The sequence below is a fragment of the Haliotis rubra genome, unplaced genomic scaffold (assembly GCF_003918875.1).
Source record: "Haliotis rubra isolate DU_JTF1 unplaced genomic scaffold, ASM391887v1 Scf4, whole genome shotgun sequence".
Lineage (NCBI taxonomy): Eukaryota > Metazoa > Mollusca > Gastropoda > Lepetellida > Haliotidae > Haliotis > Haliotis rubra.
In genome coordinates this window covers 1,497,565-1,515,054 of record NW_025767079.1, presented here as the reverse complement: position 1 = coordinate 1,515,054, position 17,490 = coordinate 1,497,565, and the positions used below count along the sequence as shown (strand labels likewise).

The 17,490-nt window shown below is 39.1% G+C and overlaps 1 protein-coding gene across 2 annotated transcripts; it reads left to right on the top strand.

Annotated features, from left to right (window-relative positions):
- Nucleotides 1–888: 888 nt before the first annotated feature.
- Nucleotides 889–15,341, top strand: LOC124287185 (elongator complex protein 5-like). 2 transcript variants are annotated; one of them, XM_046723676.1, is made up of 9 exons: nt 889–1,496; nt 2,064–2,124; nt 3,147–3,227; nt 7,381–7,598; nt 7,830–8,008; nt 8,976–9,017; nt 9,193–9,246; nt 10,788–10,888; nt 11,570–15,341. In XM_046723676.1, exons 1-9 carry the CDS (start codon nt 1,442–1,444, stop codon nt 11,667–11,669), a joined length of 891 nt encoding a protein of 296 aa, XP_046579632.1. In that variant the 5' UTR covers nt 889–1,441; the 3' UTR covers nt 11,670–15,341. The 2 variants fall into 2 exon arrangements, with proteins under 2 accessions (XP_046579632.1, XP_046579631.1); XM_046723675.1 differs by lacking the exon at nt 9,193–9,246 and having other exon boundaries at nt 8,976–9,071.
- Nucleotides 15,342–17,490: the final 2,149 nt, after the last annotated feature.

Genomic DNA, 17,490 nt, shown 5'->3' with positions numbered 1-17,490 from the left:
CCCTCAGTGGGAGACCTTCTCATTCTTATATGCAGGCAGGTACAGTCATACCACCCATCACCAATAAAAGATATTCATAGTTGGCCCTGGTGACTCTTGTCTGTACAGCATCGTCCAGAGACCCGAACATTATACCTTTGGACCACGGTCTCATATGCAAAAACCATATTAGAACAAAACCAATCACATGTAGGAGAAGGACGTTAAAATACGGTACTTGTTGGTCCCTGCCTGGTGCTCGGCATTAATGGGTACAACAAGGACTGGTCGGCTCGGAGTCAGTATAATGTGTCTGAGTGGGGTATTCATGCTTCACTGCGGCATGGTATCTCAGTTGGCTAGCACGATAAAACCAGCTTAAGTCTGGGCTAGTACAAGCAGCCGCACATACACATACACACGCATGCACGTCGTCATATGAGCGAAATGTTCTCAAGCACGACGTTAAACCCAATTCCACCACCACATGTTGGAGAAAGACAATTCGGACGTCCACGTGAAATATTACGTAAGTGAACCAGCTTAACGGCAGCGGTGATATATATCACGAAGGTGTCACACGCTGGGAAGGAGTTTGGTCAAAGGGAAACCATTGTCAGTGGTTTCCTTACTCATTTAAGCACTTATGTAGGTATATGCTTTGTGGAAAGGGGTGAGATTTCATGGGCCGGGCACTGATGATTCCAGTTTCATTCGGTTCCATCCGGTTTATTCCATTGTTTACATGGATTTGAGCCGTGTTGATCTTTCGCTCTCGACCATCCGGTCCCTGGAAGCGCTTTCTACTCGGCCAAAGGACGGTGGGGGTAACCTAGTGGTTAAGGCGTTCGCTCATCACGTCGATGACCCGGGTTCGATTCCCCACATGGCTCACAGTGTGAAGTCCATTTCTGGTGCCCCCCGCCTCGATATTGCTGGAATATTGCTAAAAGCGGCGTAAAACTAAACTCACTCACTCTGCCTGACCAAAGTACCCAACTACCTCATTTCTCCTGAATATTAATGGCTAAATCGTTCAGCGGTTCTACCTTATTAATTTGTGAGGTGGTTAGATGTATTTACAACTTCAAAGTTTTCATCATTTTGTGGGTAGCCAGAAGGCCTATCTAGATACTTAGTCAGGAAAAAGGCCAGGAGGTCCTTTCACGAAGCAACCTTTACTAAGGTTAACCTTACAACCTTTAACCTGACTGGAAGTTAAACCTTAAGTAAGTGCTTTGTGAAAGGAGGCCCAGATCTCAATGCCCAGATAAATACAGATATCACCATCATTTGTGCTGCTGAATTTGTTGAAGCTTATTTCGCCTGACAGTTAATACTTTAGTATATACCGTGAGTGCGGAGTTACAAAATGGCGGCCTCCACAGAAGGCGTGAATTATTATCGATTGCTGTCATGATGTAAACTTGGCACAGATTGTGTGGGAGTGTTACATTCAGCCATGCTGGGCGACATCCTGAGGGGACAGGAAAGATCTCCACTGGTTTTAATTGAAGGTACAGTGTTCAGTTACATGTACTAGCTCCCGAAATTATATGGAGTCCGGATGCTGTAATCTCGACGAATCTGATACTGAAATCTGGACGAATCCGATTGAATATCGCTTTAGCAAATTTGTCACCATTTGCACGATTCCGAGGCTTTCTCTTGAACGGAGTCCTCGTCCATCATGATCATGTCGACATTGTGTTTAGTTTATTCAGCTGTGAAGCCGAGTTGCAGATTGTACATCGTGTGCAGTATATTCCCTTCTGAAGGGTGCATTACCTGAAGTGATTAACATTGATTAATCGTTATCTGACCACTTCAATGGTTAGACCGCCAGATACATGATATTGCGGGAATATTGTTGAGTGCAAACAATAACAAATGACAATATTATTTCCACCTTATTTTAAGTTACATTAAATGAAGACAAATGCTGTTTGCCTGTAAACAAGATAACAATTTTCACAGATTTTACTGTTGAATTTATGCTTATCCACAGGTTGTTCATTATGAAATATCAAGTAACTTGTGATAGAAGCACGAGAGATAAAGAGGGTCTTGCAACGTTGTTTCAGATAGCTGTGATCTGCCAGGACGTCATGTCATCCTCAGTGTTGTCAACTGCCTTGCTCAAAGGTGAGAAAGTTTTATTATTAAAGATCTCAATTATTTATGGTAATCACTGTCATACCAGTTCCAGATTCTATGTGCCCAAAATCTGTACTTTACTGAGAAAGTGTAATCCCAAGTATATCATGTGTTACAACTGAAACAACATCTATGGACAGATGTACAGAATTGCAGAGTGAAGAAAGTTATTCATCTCCAGTTTACAAACACACTATATGCATCATCTTTCAGTTACATTAGTTTCAAACTTAATCATGTTAATACCAACAGTCTTCATTCTTTGCCCAAGTGCCAAAGGGCAATTAAATTCCTTTTCCCAACTTGACCAACACGTATATTTTCATTGTAAAACATCAGGGTAAAACATCAGGGTAAAACAGAAAGGTTGAAGTTCAAGGAAATGCATAACCATGATCATCGGAATTGAGCAGATAAAAAATGGTATTAATTTATTAAAAAGCATGCAAAGGAATGTTGTAAGTTTACTTATTACAATCATGTCTTCATAAGATAAAGTTACATTCATTTCAGTTTGATGCACTGATATCCATATTTATATATATATACTTCTGCATCACTCTGCTTTGTTTTGTTTTGTTTCATACACTGTTCCTACTTTTCTACCACCATTTCTAGTTTTGTGCAACCTAGCTATGAGTCTATCTTGCACAAGGTGCAAGTGAATTTTTGAACAATAAATCAACAATAAATCAAACATATGCATAAATATGCCAGCCCTTTTTTCTTCTAAACTTTGAATAGCTATGGCAATGAAACATTGCTATTCATATACATGTCTCGCCTATGACAGCTCTTGTACACAGGGATCAGCTGTGTCTCAGTGTTGCTATGGCTTCATGGGTACTACATCACTGATTAAGGTTTATGTGCACCGAAACATTTTAACACACTACGTTGCAACTGGAATTTGGCTGGTGCAACTGGGTCTTTATCTTAGGTTGCACCTGGTGCAAGTAGGTTAACATCTCTTAAATCGAGCCCTGTTCTTTGTTTTATTTCATTTTCAGGCTGGAAAAGGTTGTTTTAATAACATATGAAAAGCCGTCAAGGTACTTTAGAGATACTCTTCCTGAAGACCTTCAACAGAGGTGAGTGAATGTTCTTTTGTCCAGCCAGGCATAATTCACTATAATCATGGTGGCCCTTTAAAAAACAAGTCTGTGGTTTATCAAGCTTTCCGAACTGCCTCCATGGTCAAGTGGATAAATGTCTTCCAAGATGATGCAGAGTTGCCAACCTAGATGAAATTTTGTATTCATTACGATTTTATACCCGAAGTTTTGTCAGTATGATCATCTCAATGAAAGTGTGCATTTACATCATTTATGCATGTGATAATTTGAAATTATCAAGACCTAAATATTGGTGATTCTATGGCAGAAACATCATAAATAACCATGATGACACTTCCATCTGTTAAAACACTCAAGATATCTGATTCTAAGGTTATACATGGAAATTTATCGAAAACGCTTCAAACTAACTATAAGCTGGAGGGCTAAGTAGATTTTTTTTTTTTTTTTTTTTTTTTAAATTTATTCATGACATATAATATACATTGCTGTTATGAAAAAACATATAAACAAAATTATAAGCGTACAAAAGTAGAATTTGTAATAGTTAACTCGCATACTACAGTTCTTACCCCTATACCCTTACACTAAGAAGCATGATATTACTGTTAAGAACATCACCTGTGATGTGTATTTTCCTGAAAATATTATTTTTCCCCACGCAATGTTTCTATTTGGAACTGACAAGGGTTGGCACCTCTGGATTTTGTAATGGCTGTGGTTTGATCACCTGGCTGTGTCATATTACAAGATAATAAGAGGTATCAATTGTTACCCTGTGGTTGGCATCAAAGGAGTAAAACAGGGATTGCTAGACTTGGAGTCAGTGTGCTGTGTCAGAGTGGGGTTACAAATGCACACCTGCCAACCTGACCCCACCGTCCCTGAAACCACTTCCATCAAACACACGACCCGTGAAGATCCGGGGTAGAATAGGTCTTCAGCAACCCATGTGCGTGCCATAAAAAGGCGACTATCTTGTCGTAAGAGGCGACTAACGGGATCGGGTGGTCAGTTTTGCTGACTTGGTTGACACATGTCATCGGTTCCCCATTGCGCAGATCGATGCTCATGCTGTTGATCACTGGATTGTCTGGTCCAGACTCGATTATTTACAGACCGCCGCCATATAGCTGGAATATTGCTGAGTGCGGCGTAAAACTAAACTCACTCACTCACTCCATCAAACACACACCTTCATACATGGATACACCCGACTGTAAAAGTAATAGAATGTGTCTTCAGTAGCCCATGCTTGTCGTAAGAGGCGACTAACAGGATCGGGTGGTCAGGCTCGCTGACTTGGTTGACACGTCATCGGTTCCCAATTGTGCAAATCGATGCTCATGCTGTTGATCACTGGATTGTCTGGTCCAGACTCGATTATTTACAGACCGCCGCCACAGAGCTGGAATATTGCTGAGTGCGGCGTAAAACTAAACTCTCTCATTCACTCACTCACGAACCTACCAGGTTCACCCTGCACCAATTCCTTCCTTTGCACATGTGGCTGATTAGTTTTTTATTGTGTTTAAATCAAGGTAGTCTGTTATGCAGACCCAGAAACAAATATAGCCATTTCAACCCATGGATGCATATCTAGTATTAGACTGACAGCTAGTTTCTGAAATGAAAATATTTTACAGAAAATAAAAGTTTTTAAATTAAAATTATAAATTTGTTTAAGTGGCATTTAGAAGGTGGTGTGATGAACAAAAGGAGAGTTCTATGGATATACACCTTCTTTAATATGATATGAGCGACGTTCCGGTGTAGCTACTAACACCGTTATCAAGCAAATGATGTACAATACTAGATGCAAGGCATATTTATATACATAGTAAAGTTGAACAGTAAGTGATGTTTACACAATTAATGAGGTAGATGTACAAGGTGGTGGATGTTTACACAAGAGGCCAATAGTTACACAAACATAGTAAGCTATGGGGGATTAAGGGAGGAAGCCAGTGATGTGACAGACAGGAGAATAATAGGATTAAGATTGCTTGGTGATGAGTTGGTTGTAGGCAGTGGGGATGTAATATCCTTGGTCTCTGTTCATGGCCGGTTGGAGTCTCTTGATGTGAGGTACTACTATACAGAACCTCCTAAAAGCCAATGGCAGACCAACCCCCACAACTAAAGAAGACCCCTCAGGCACAGTTTACCACATAAAGTGTGACTGTGGCGACTCGTACATTGGCGAAACCTCAAGACCCCTTCCTGTAAGAATCAAAGAACATCAAGCCTCTGTGAAGAAGAAAGACTCTAAATCCGCCATCTCTGACCACACCCAAGCTCACCCAGACCACAACATCCTATGGAACAGCATCAATGTAATCACCAGCAATCACACCCACTACAAGATCAGAAAGCTACCAGAAGCCATTCACATCAAGAGACTCCAACCGGCCATGAACAGAGACCAAGGATATTACATCCCCACTGCCTACAACCAACTCATCACCAAGCAATCTTAATCCTATTATTCTCCTGTCTGTCATAAAACTGGCTTCCTCCCTTAATCCCCCATAGCTTACTATGTTTGTGTAACTATTGGCCTCTTGTGTAAACATCCACCACCTTGTACATCTACCTCATTAATTGTGTAAACATCATCACTTACTGTTCAACTTTACTATGTATATAAATATGCCTTGCATCTAGTATTGTACATCATTTGCTTGATAACGGTGTTAGTAGCTACACCGAAACGTCGCTCATATCATATTAAAGAAGGTGTATATCCATAGAACTCTCCTTGTTGTTCAAAATTATAAATATAAAAAAAGGAGCACAGACTTTCTGTAGACATGGAACATTTTCTTGACTTGCTTTCTTAGATATACTTGCTTCAGGGTCGGTGTGACAGACTAGTCTAGAATATGTGGCAAGTTTAGATTACCACAGTTTAGGGTCTGTACAAATCTGCTGAATACACAGGCTAGGACAGAGTTTGAATTTTCAGTTACTCTCTAGCTGTCATTTGTGTTTAGTATTTGCACATGGTGAGACTCACTCCACCTCTCTCCCAGACAATTGTACACTTATATTTGAAATTCCAAGCAATTATAGCTCATCTGATATATTTAGTCTCTGAAAATGAGGAAAGTCTCTTTTGTATATTTTTTTAACACAGTTGTAGAATTGTTTGTTTTCATGTAAAATATGTTCATTTCAGAGACTAGATGTTAGGTACTATTCATAATTTATAGCTTGGGTGGGGGGATGGGGAGATGATGATTTTAAAGGGGTCAGCCATTTTGTTCTGGGGAGGTAGGGGGTCATCGATTTTGTACGTGTAAGGGGGGAAGGGAGGGTGTCAGCAATTTTGTACATAAATAATATTAATAATTGTGCTTAAAAATTATGGGGAGGCAGAGCTACAGATAACTTTTTGGGTCATCAATGGTCATTGAGTTGTGTACTCACTTGTGTTCATCTCTTTTGGGTATCCTAATTTTCCTTTGAGTAACCAAATAAATTGTACCCACCTCACATAAACTCAATTGGGTATTTTGCCATTTTCCATAAATCGTAAAAATATGATTAAGTTTAAATGTTGGTTCACATGTTTGTTATCTATAGTTGATCTATAGTATGAGAAACGATAGGAAAGACTGCATGTTGCCAAGTTCATGTCCTGAAATTTAGCCTCTCAGTATACCTATGTTACCTATCCACTGGTACGCAAGCTAAGATTTGACACTTTTGTGTGTACGCATGCAAGATCAAATTTATTTAGTATTTACAAAAAATCAAGTGTACTTGTACACAATAGACTTAATAGGAATTGAGTTTTCACATACATATTTGTGTAATTTACGCAGATACGCAGCTTATCTGTACCTCTGGGGAGGGGAGGGTCATTGATTTTGTACATGACATGCAGTAGGGTCACTTACTTTGTACATAAATGTTAGGAGGGTCATTCACAATGTTCATGCTTCTCCATAAAAGCATCATCACATGCCACCCCACACCCCCAACCCCCACCCCCGCCCTAAATTATGAACGGTCCCTTTGTCCAGGATCAAGGTTGCTTGGACATTGTGGACTACCAACTGATCTAAAACCACATGATCAGACAGTCCAGGGGACATAACTCTGTTTGATATTGCAACCAGATGAATTGTCCCAAGATGATGCAGTTATATTAATTTTTCAGAGTTGAGATTGTTGACTGCAGCGATGACCCATTGGGATGGCAGCGTGGGGGGTCACCCTCTATTGATGGGGAATTTCTCAAGATTGTTGAAGGTGTTATTTCCCCTGGGATTAAGTGTGTGGGACTTGTGATAGACTCGCTGACTCTACACATCTTGAACCGACCCCCACCTTACACATGCCAGAACCTACATGCAGTAAGGAGTGCCAAAATTAAAGGTACGAGTTTTCCTTCATCAGGACGATGGTCAGAAAAGAAATTTTTATAAGTGAGGAAAAAAGAGAAACACAAAAAGACAGAGTTTTGAGTTTTGCACTGTATAAGAAAGTTTATTATTATTATTATCATCATCTATGTTTTTTATCTAGTTGATCTTGTCATGAAAGTAGAATACCTTGGAAACATTTTCATGTTGTGTACCTCTTTTAATCGACAATTTTAATTTTCAGATTGTGAGATCTCCCAGACCGTGTGTCTAGTACATCGTGATCTCCATGACGACACAACTGTTGGACTCATAGAACATATGGCGACAACCGTCATTAAACTGTCGCCATGCAAGTCATGTGACTTCCAGCACTCCTGCTGCATTGTGCACCAGCGGGCGTCTGGCAAAGTCATGAAAGTGGTATGATGGTAACAAAATGTACTGGTTTCGGGAACAGGTTCATCAGTGAAATAGACTGCCCCCATGAATACAGTCGTGCCCCGTTTATCCGAACACTTGTGTTTTTCTTTAAATTGTTCGGATAAACGAATTTTCGGATATCTGAACCGGGGACCATATGGAAAAAGACAAACAAACAAACATAATAAGCCTCGGACGTATTCTTTATTGATTGATTGATCAACAAATAACAAATACTGTAAACGTATTATATTTCGCGCAGGTTTTATTTTCGCGCTTTTGAAAACAGAAATCTACAGGAATCTTAAAATGACGACTGATAGTAGCATAAAGAATCATACTTAACTGTCGCTGTAATGGATTTCCCAAAACATGATTAAATAATGAGCCAAATCCCATCGCCGAATTAGCGAAAACAGCAATGTGTGTTGTGGCCGCAATGGAAATTGGTCACATGACAGATGGTTTGATACAAAACAGATTACCATGAAACGACTCGGAAAGAAATAATACAGCAGTATTTTATTTATTCATTAAGATTGTGAATTCGTTTTAATGAATTTTCGTTCGGAAGGCGAGTTTTCCGGATATCTGATGTTCGGATAAACGGGGCACGACTGTATACAGTATTGTTTTACCACCAGATAAACATACAGGTTCATCAGACAAATATTCTGCCCCGTGAACATATGGTATTGCTCTACCACCCGATAGATTCGGGATTACCCTTTCTCAGTAAAGTACAGATTCCAGATCGTTTGTTAGCTCTTGGATGAAAATCCAACCTAACTAAAGTACTAGAATCTGTATTTTACAGAGAAAGGGTAATCCTGAATATAACATGTGTTACGTTTGAGCACTTTCTTAATGCATTGTGTATTCATAACCCGATTTTGGACAGTCGTAGCTTTTTACGTTTCGTGTACCTGAGTTCTTGTTCGTAAATGTGTCTGTCTGTATTTGTCAGGTAGAAAACTTCAACATGGATGACAAGTTCCTCCTGAAGGAGGTGTGTGAGGCCGAGCCCACATTCACTATGGTGATGCCGGACTCTGTCTCACAGGTAAGGGGGATTGGGGGGAGGTAGTGATGGAGGTGTGTGAGGCCGCGTCCACCTTCACTATTGTGATGGCGCACTGTCTCACAGGTAATAGAGACAGGTTCCTCCTGAAGGAGTGATGGAGGTGTGTGAGGCTGCGCCCACCTTCACTATGGTGATGCCGGACTCTGTCTCACAGGTAAGGGGGATTGGGGGGAGGTAGTGATGGAGGTGTGTGAGGCCTCGCCGACCTTCACTATTGTGATGGCGCACTGTCTCACAGGTAATGGGCCTCATAGTGTGTATCTGATCACTGTCAGAGTTTTAGGAGATATTGTTGAATTGCTTCACAATGTTAGGCAGACCATTGTGATGTCATTAGTTCCCTTAATGATGACATCATAATCAAACATCGACTACATATTTAAGTGAGCTACAGTGTCATAGCACTGGTTTTTGTTATGTTTCACAACATGGATGTTCTGATCAATACAGAAATATTTTTGTCCGTTGATTCTCAATTTATTGAAGTAATTCATTTTAAATAAGGGTAGTGTGAGCTTTTCTCATTGTTATTTCCCATAATTAGTTTCTTTGTCAAACAAAGCATCTGTTAATCCTTCTGTCTGTAATAGCAGAACTGAACAATCTAAAACCTTTCCTTCATTACATGCTGGGAATGCCAAACTGTGGGAATTCATTTGGTATTTCATGTTAGTAATTCTTTATCTCGAATAATTAAGTCATGTATGATGTGCGGAAATTACAGATGTTTTGCAAATGCAAATCGATGGAAGGGAGTTAACTCTAAATTTCTTTTTCTTGTCGTCTGCTAGATTCTATGTCATCTGAAATCCTATTATTGGCTAATAGCCGAACTCTGGTACTCCTTATTATGATCAGATACCTGGGATTCAAACAGTTCAAAATAAACAATGAGGTGTTCAGTAAGATAAATACACTGTTCACTGGTCCTTGGGGCCCATCGGTTAATGCACCCTTTATGTTGCTGTTAATTTTCCCTTCAGGCTCAGGGAATATAAACAAACAATGAGGGTTCATTAACCCATGTCTCATTTTTCTGATGACATTTCCTTCTTAAAAAGTACTGATGGGCATTATTTTGCTTTAAATTTAATGAACATGCTAGGAAAACATCCTAACCATCCATGGTGTAGTTGTTAAAGTGTCCGCCCGGTGAGAGGAAGGTTGCAGGTTCGTTCCCCGACCGCGTCACACCAGAAGACTATAAAATATGGTACTTGTGATCCCTGCCTGGCGTTCGGCATTAATGGGTACAAGGACTGGTCGGCTCAGAGTCAGTATAATGTGTGTGAGTGGGGTATTCATGCTTCACTGTGGCATGGTCTCTCAGTGAGCTAGTACTTAAGTCCCGGCTAGTACAGGCAGCCACACATACACATGCATGCATGTTGTCATATGAGGGAAATATTCTTAAGTGTGACGTTAAACCCCATTTCACATCACCAATTCTTGGATTTTGTTTCGGTAAATATATGGCATGTAGCCTTGTAGTAGAGATCACTATTGTGCAGCCATTGTGCAGCCATTATTACTGTCAGTGAAGCGGCAGTGCAACATTACCCAGGGAACCATGAATCAAAGATGAAGGTCATCAGGTGATGATTGACAGCCCTTTTTGCACCTTTACTTGTTCAATCCTGGATTGATAATTGTTTAATCTAAACAAGTTGTCTAACAAGAAGCTAAACATTACAGGCTGATCCTGCAGCAAACCTGCCGTTCAACCTGAGTCTGACGGACAGCGAGAAGGCAGCAAGAAGCCAGGTGAAGCTGCCCTACATTAAGGATAACGAAGGGTAGGTTCTGGTGTCATGTATTGATGGCAGCTTCTTTAAGTAGAAGTGCTCGTGAAGATCCGGGTTAGAATTGATCTTCAGTAACCCATGCTTGTCGTAAGAAGCGACTAACGGGATCGGGTGGTCAGGCTCGCAGACTTTTTTGACACATGCCATCGGTTCCCAATTGTGCAGATTGATGCTCATGCTGTTGATCACTGGATTGTCTGGTCCAGACTCGATTTTTTACAGACCGCCGCCATATAGCTGGAATATTGGTTAGTGCGGCATGAAACTAAACTCAGTCATTTAAGTAGAATTTTTTTGCTTTATTATGGAGATGGGTTGGGGCAGTTATTACACCACTCACATGCTCGCACACATACACACTCTTCTACACACACACACATATGCACTCATGCTATTATATACTCACACTCTTGTACACACGCTCACACACTCACATCTGCTTGAGAGGAGTGTGAAAGATCTGATTTGATGAGGTTGAATAATTATACATTTGGATTTTAATACATCTGATTTTTATTACTTGGAGTGATTAAATTTAAAAGATGTGATTAAGTGATTAAAAGGTCTGAATTTAAATAGTTGGATTTTAATGAGGTTTGAGTGTTGGGGAAAACCAGCACATCAGTTTGAGTTGTGTGTTTTGTAAAATGTCTCTCACTCTGTTGCTTCCAGGGCGAAGTCTGAGCCGCAGGGAGGAGGGAAGATCTTCTATCAGCCCGATGATGCAGATGACTTTGATGAGGAAGACCCTGATGAAGACCTGGACATCTGAACAGCAGGAACTCAGACAGTCAGAACGCTGATATCCGAAGGACCAAAAGAATGTTAGACAATCATAATAATGTCCAGTTCTGTTGGTTGTTGTTGCAGTTATTTTCGGGGACACGTATCTTGAGAATGTTTCGTCTGAATGTCTGTTTTCTCTGAATGTCTGTTTTGTGTACATCTTGTGCTTTCTGCGACTGAAGAAATAGTAAACAAGGGCAAATAATATGGGATATACTGTTGATTGAAACTCCAAAACAAGTTCATACTTTTATGATAACCCAAAAGTGTAATTAGGAATAAACATTGTTTTTATATATTCAGATTTAACACAGACAACACTCATATGTATTTTTAGGCAAGATTCTTTTTTTCAACTTCGACTTAAAATTGAATTGTGAAAATTTAAATATTAATGTAAAGCTATTGTATTTTGATTTCATCAACAAAAAGAAATAAAATGAGGAAAAAAACAACTTCTTTGCTGTTGGAATAAATATAAATTGTTATATACAACTTTACGTATATAAATTGATATAAAATACTATGAATAAAATGTGTTGCAATTTTATTTTCAAACCTCCCATTGGTCATGTTTCTTTTTAAAATAATTTTTCCCAAATCAAATTTGTTTTGGCAAATCACAAAGAAACTTTCAATTGGAATTTTTGTGTTGATATTTTCATCCTTCTGATATGAATTGTTTTGAAAACTGCTCCTTAATTCAATTCAATTGTTTATTCCAGTATAAAGGCCATCGCCCCATGTACACCAATGTATACATTTTTGGCGAGATTAAGCATCAAGGATTGTCTTTCTTTTAAGAAGTGCAAGTTTTACAAATTGTGCAAAGTTATGAAGGATAGTATTATTTGTACAGGAGAATAATTTATAGTAAACAGCGATGTTAACATTTGCAAGACAGTGTTTTGGTACATGTAAAGGTCTTAAAGTATCATAAACTGGGCAAATGTGACACAAATGGTATTCGTCTTCAACGCTATGGTAATCACAGACTTGGCATATTCTGTCTTCTTACAGTAATCCTACCCAGAGTTCGGTATTAACTCCCAATGGTAGTTTTGATGATCTGAGAAGGAAGAGTAGACTGTGTTCTCATTTAGTTGAAGCTGACAAGTAAAATTCTATGTTCAGTAAAGATTTGAAATGTTGGCAATACCGTGTCAACTATCTGCTAGTGTGTTTTAGTTATTCCGAGGCATTTTACGTTAAAGAATAAGTGTGATGTCAGTATAATAGGGTTGGGTATTGCCAAAATTTTCATATTGCGATATATTGTGATATGTGTTGGCGTATTGTAACATGTATTGCAATATATTGTGAAAGTGTAACAGATGGTTTAAGGTAATAAAATTACTGTTTCCTTTCTTTTGAAAAAATGACACTGGCCACTGTCAGGACTCAGATGTGATTGTACAAGGGATCAATTGAAAATGTTTCCAAATTGAAGACTTTGCTCCAAAGATTGGAAATAGAGTAGAAGCGTCTGCAGCGGCGTCCGCCATTTTGGTTTGTTTATCCCTACAACGAGAGCCGGTTCATTCTCAAAACTATTAATGTATAATGATATAAAGGAAATAGAAATGTTATTAGTAATTTTTACTTCATCACGAAAATTACTGATCATGATCACGGAAATTGGCGATTGTATCGGGTGAACCGGTTCGCGGAAAGTGTACCGCATCATATCACATTGTGAAGTTTGAATTGTAATATACCGCTTGACCGGTATTATCGCCCATCCCTAGTCAGTAAGGTCATACATGTTGCCTAGTAACAATAATTATTGTCAGTTCATATTGTCTCCATGATCTGTATTATTGTTGTTGAGCTGAAAGTGCAGATATATCTAGTAACTCTGACAATGCTGATACATATTGTAAACACTGATGCAGATATATCACGTAACTCTGACAATGCTGATACATATTGTAAACACCGATGCAGATATATCACGTAACTCTGACAATGCTGATACATATTGTAAACACTGATGCAGATATATCACGTAACTCTGACAATGCTGATACATATTGTAAACACTGATGCAGATATATCACGTAACTCTGACAATGCTGATACATATTGTAAACACCGATGCAGATATATCACGTAACTCTGACAATGCTGATACATATTGTAAACACCGATGCAGATATATCACGTAACTCTGACAATGCTGATACATATTGTAAACACTGATGCAGATATATTTAGTAACTCTGACAATGCTGATACATATTGTAAACACTGATGCAGATATTTCTAGGAATCACAAAGGATACAGATACATTTAGGAAACACCACATGCAGATATATATGGGAAGCACCAGGGATAAATCTTGTAAACCAGGAATAGAGAGTTATCAAGGAAACACCAAGGATGCAGATATATCGAGGAAACACCAGCATTGCCAATATATCGAGGAAACACCAGCTTGCCAATATATCGAGGAAACACCGGGAATACAGATATATCAAGGAAACACCAGCATTCCCTATATATATGAGACACAAGAGCTACAGATATATACGGAACATAACAGCATTGCCCATGTATCTAGGAAACAGCAGGGCTACAGATATATCTAGGAAACAACAGGGCTACAGATATATCTAGGAAACACCAGCATTCCCTATATATATGAGACACAAGAGCTACAGATATATACGGGACACAACAGCATTGCCCATGTATCTAGGAAACAGCAGGGCTACAGATATATCTAGGAAACAGCAGGGCTACAGATATATCTAGGAAACAACAGGGCTACAGATATATCTGGGAAACAGCAGGGCTACAGATATATCTAGGAAGCAACAGGGCTACAGATATATCTGGGAAACAGCAGGGCTACAGATATATCTGGGAAACAGCAGGGCTACAGATATATCTAGGAAACAACAGGGCTACAGATATATCTGGGAAACACCAGCACTACAGATATATCTGGGAAACACCAGCGCTACAGATATATCTAGGAAACAACAGCGCTACAGATATATCTGGGGAACACCAGCGCTACAGATATATCTGGGAAACACCAGCACTACAGATATATCTGGGAAACACAAGCGTTACAAATATATCTAGGAAAGAACAGGGCTACAGATATATCTAGGAAACACCAGCGCTACAGATATATCTAGGAAATAACAGGGATTCAAAGCTCAGACAAACTGGCCTACCTTTAAAGATAGTGCAGTTTGTTACACTTCCTATCTCTTGGCATTATTGGGGCGGTGGGGTAGCCTAGTGGTTAAAGCGTTGACTCGTCACGCCGAAGACCCGGGTTCGAGTCCCCACAAGGGTACAATGTGTGAAGCCCTTTTCTGGTGTTCCCCGCCGTGATGTTGCAGGAATATTGCTAAAAGCGGCGTAAAACCAAACTCAGTCAGTCAGTCTTGGCATTATTGCTTTCTCCTCACAATCACAATCACAGCCAAGAGCAAGGTTAAGTTTCATGTCATCATCCTCAGACAAAAACAATCATCCATATTTTTGCTATCTGCTTTGGCTATTGTCATGGTGGTATGTTTGTGAACATTCAGTGATGTTATAACCTGGGTATGTTATCCCGCGAACGTGATGATGTTATTTTGTTGTAATTTACATGCCATATGTGCTATTTTGAGATTAAACATGTACAACATTTAAGACTTTGTATTTTCTCAACACAAATATTGAGGTCATATGGAGGTGTCGTTGTCCATGGCGCTTGAATTTGTTGCGTAGAATTGCCCCTTCTCCAGGATCTGACGACCATTGTCAATACCTCACCATTTTGTAGACTCTTTATTCCTGCTTCACCTGTCAGTTCTGTCAATATGAGATGAAGTGATATCGCGTGTATGTTTTATGTCGGGGCGGAGGGGTAGCCTAGGTGTTAAAGCGTTTGCTTGTCACGTCGAAGACCCGGGTTCGATTCTCCACATAAGTACAATGTGAAAAGCCCAATTCTGGTGTCCCTCGTTGTGATATTGCTTAAATATTGCTAAAAGCGGCGAAAAACTAAACCGTTTTAAGTTGTGAAAAATACCAGCTGGTGGATTTTCTGAGAAAGACACCTTTAATAAATTACCTCAAAAATAACTCTGCAAATATTCTTTTGTTACAGCACTGTTACAAACTGTTCCATATCCGGTTATGGGTGGGCATGCTTTTCGTCCTTCAGGAACGTTTCTGTACTCGCATACATGACTTCAGCTCGGAACATTTTGTTTTGGGGGGAAACAAGTTTAAGAAACTCCAATTTACGAGGATAAACCAAGCCCATGTTTACTGTCATCCAGTCGCGACCAAGGAGAAATCGGCCATTGTCCGTTTGTGGGACACGGTTGACCGCAATTACAGTTTTCATTGGTTAGGAATTTCAGTTTTCACTTTATTTGCTTGGGCGCTAGCAAGACACCGTTTTCAGAAAAATAGGATTTGAGATGAAAAATGGTATTTTCGTAACTGCGGCAAACTGATTTTTTGTCAGTAACTGAAAAATCTGTGTTCAGATATGAACAGTGTTCGTCAAAGCTGGCATTTCCTGTCACCTCACAACACCTGTGACGTCATTCTTTTGTTATTTATAAAGAATGGACTTATCAACAATACATTATCTTTAATTGATAATATTTTTTGTATTCTGACAAGTGAATGATTTCAAATTTTGTCGGAAAACGTGTCGCTGGTGACAGGAATGTCCAAACAACCATTCATCATTTCAACATAGAGGAGGGGTGTGTGTGTGTGTGTGTGTGTGTGTTCCAAATAACTCTGTATTTCTTACAATTTGGGGCCTCGGACATTCCCCTCCTCTTCATGAAAAGAAGAATTTCATGGATTGAAATGTTGCAGAATTTGTTCTGCATCTAAGCCAGGTCCTAAGCCTAAGTCTTGTAATTGTAATCCAGAATCTGGAATACGCCAAACTGTATGAAAAACGTAAATAAAGTGTAACCCACTTTCTGGAATAGGTTGTATTAATCATGTCATGTACATTTTGCAAGATTTACATTTTCACAGTGACTTGAGAAGGCAGATCCAGCTGTACCTCTTCGGCAGTGTTCTGAAACAGAAAAATATGCATGTTCGTGCAGTTGCGGAGGAACTAAATTGTGGCTTTGTGTGTTAATTTCATTCGAATTAATTGTTTTAACAAAAATAATTAATTTTGCGTAAATGTATGTCATAACATGTAGAATAAAAATGAGTCCTAATTACAAGGCATTTACTGCAGTGTAAAGTTAAAATATAATGATAAAACTGATGTTGACTATGCCATTGAATAAAAGGATAGTATTGATGTTGACTATGCCATTGAATAAAGGATAGTACTGATGTTGACTATGCCATTGAATAAAGGATAGTACTGATGTTGACTATGCCATTGAATAAAAGGATAGTACTGATGTTGACTATGCCATTGAATAAAAGGATAGTACTGATGTTGACTATGCCATTAAATAAAGGATAGTACTGATGTTGACTATGCCCTTGAATAAAGGATAGTACTGATGTTGACTGCCATTGAATAAAAGGATAGTATTGATGTTGACTATACCATTGAATAAAAGGATAGTACTGATGTTGACTATGCCATTGAATAAAAGGATAGTACTGATGTTGACTATGCCATTGAATAAAAGGATAGTACTGATGTTGACTATGCCATTGAATAAAAGAATAGTATTGATGTTGACTATGCCATTGAATAAAAGGATAGTACTGATGTTGACTATGCCATTGAATAAAAGGATAGTACTGATGTTGACTATGCCATTGAATAAAAGGATAGTATTGTTGTTGACTGTGC

Bases quoted from the DNA above. Each gene is read 5' to 3' on its own strand.
- LOC124287185 (XM_046723676.1), top strand. From the start codon at position 1,442: ATGCTGGGCGACATCCTGAGGGGACAGGAAAGATCTCCACTGGTTTTA. The intron at 1,497-2,063 runs GTACAGTGTTCA...ACGTTGTTTCAG, and splicing joins TCCACTGGTTTTAATTGAAG to ATAGCTGTGATCTGCCAGGA. The intron at 10,889-11,569 runs GTAGGTTCTGGT...TGTTGCTTCCAG, and splicing joins TACATTAAGGATAACGAAGG to GGCGAAGTCTGAGCCGCAGG.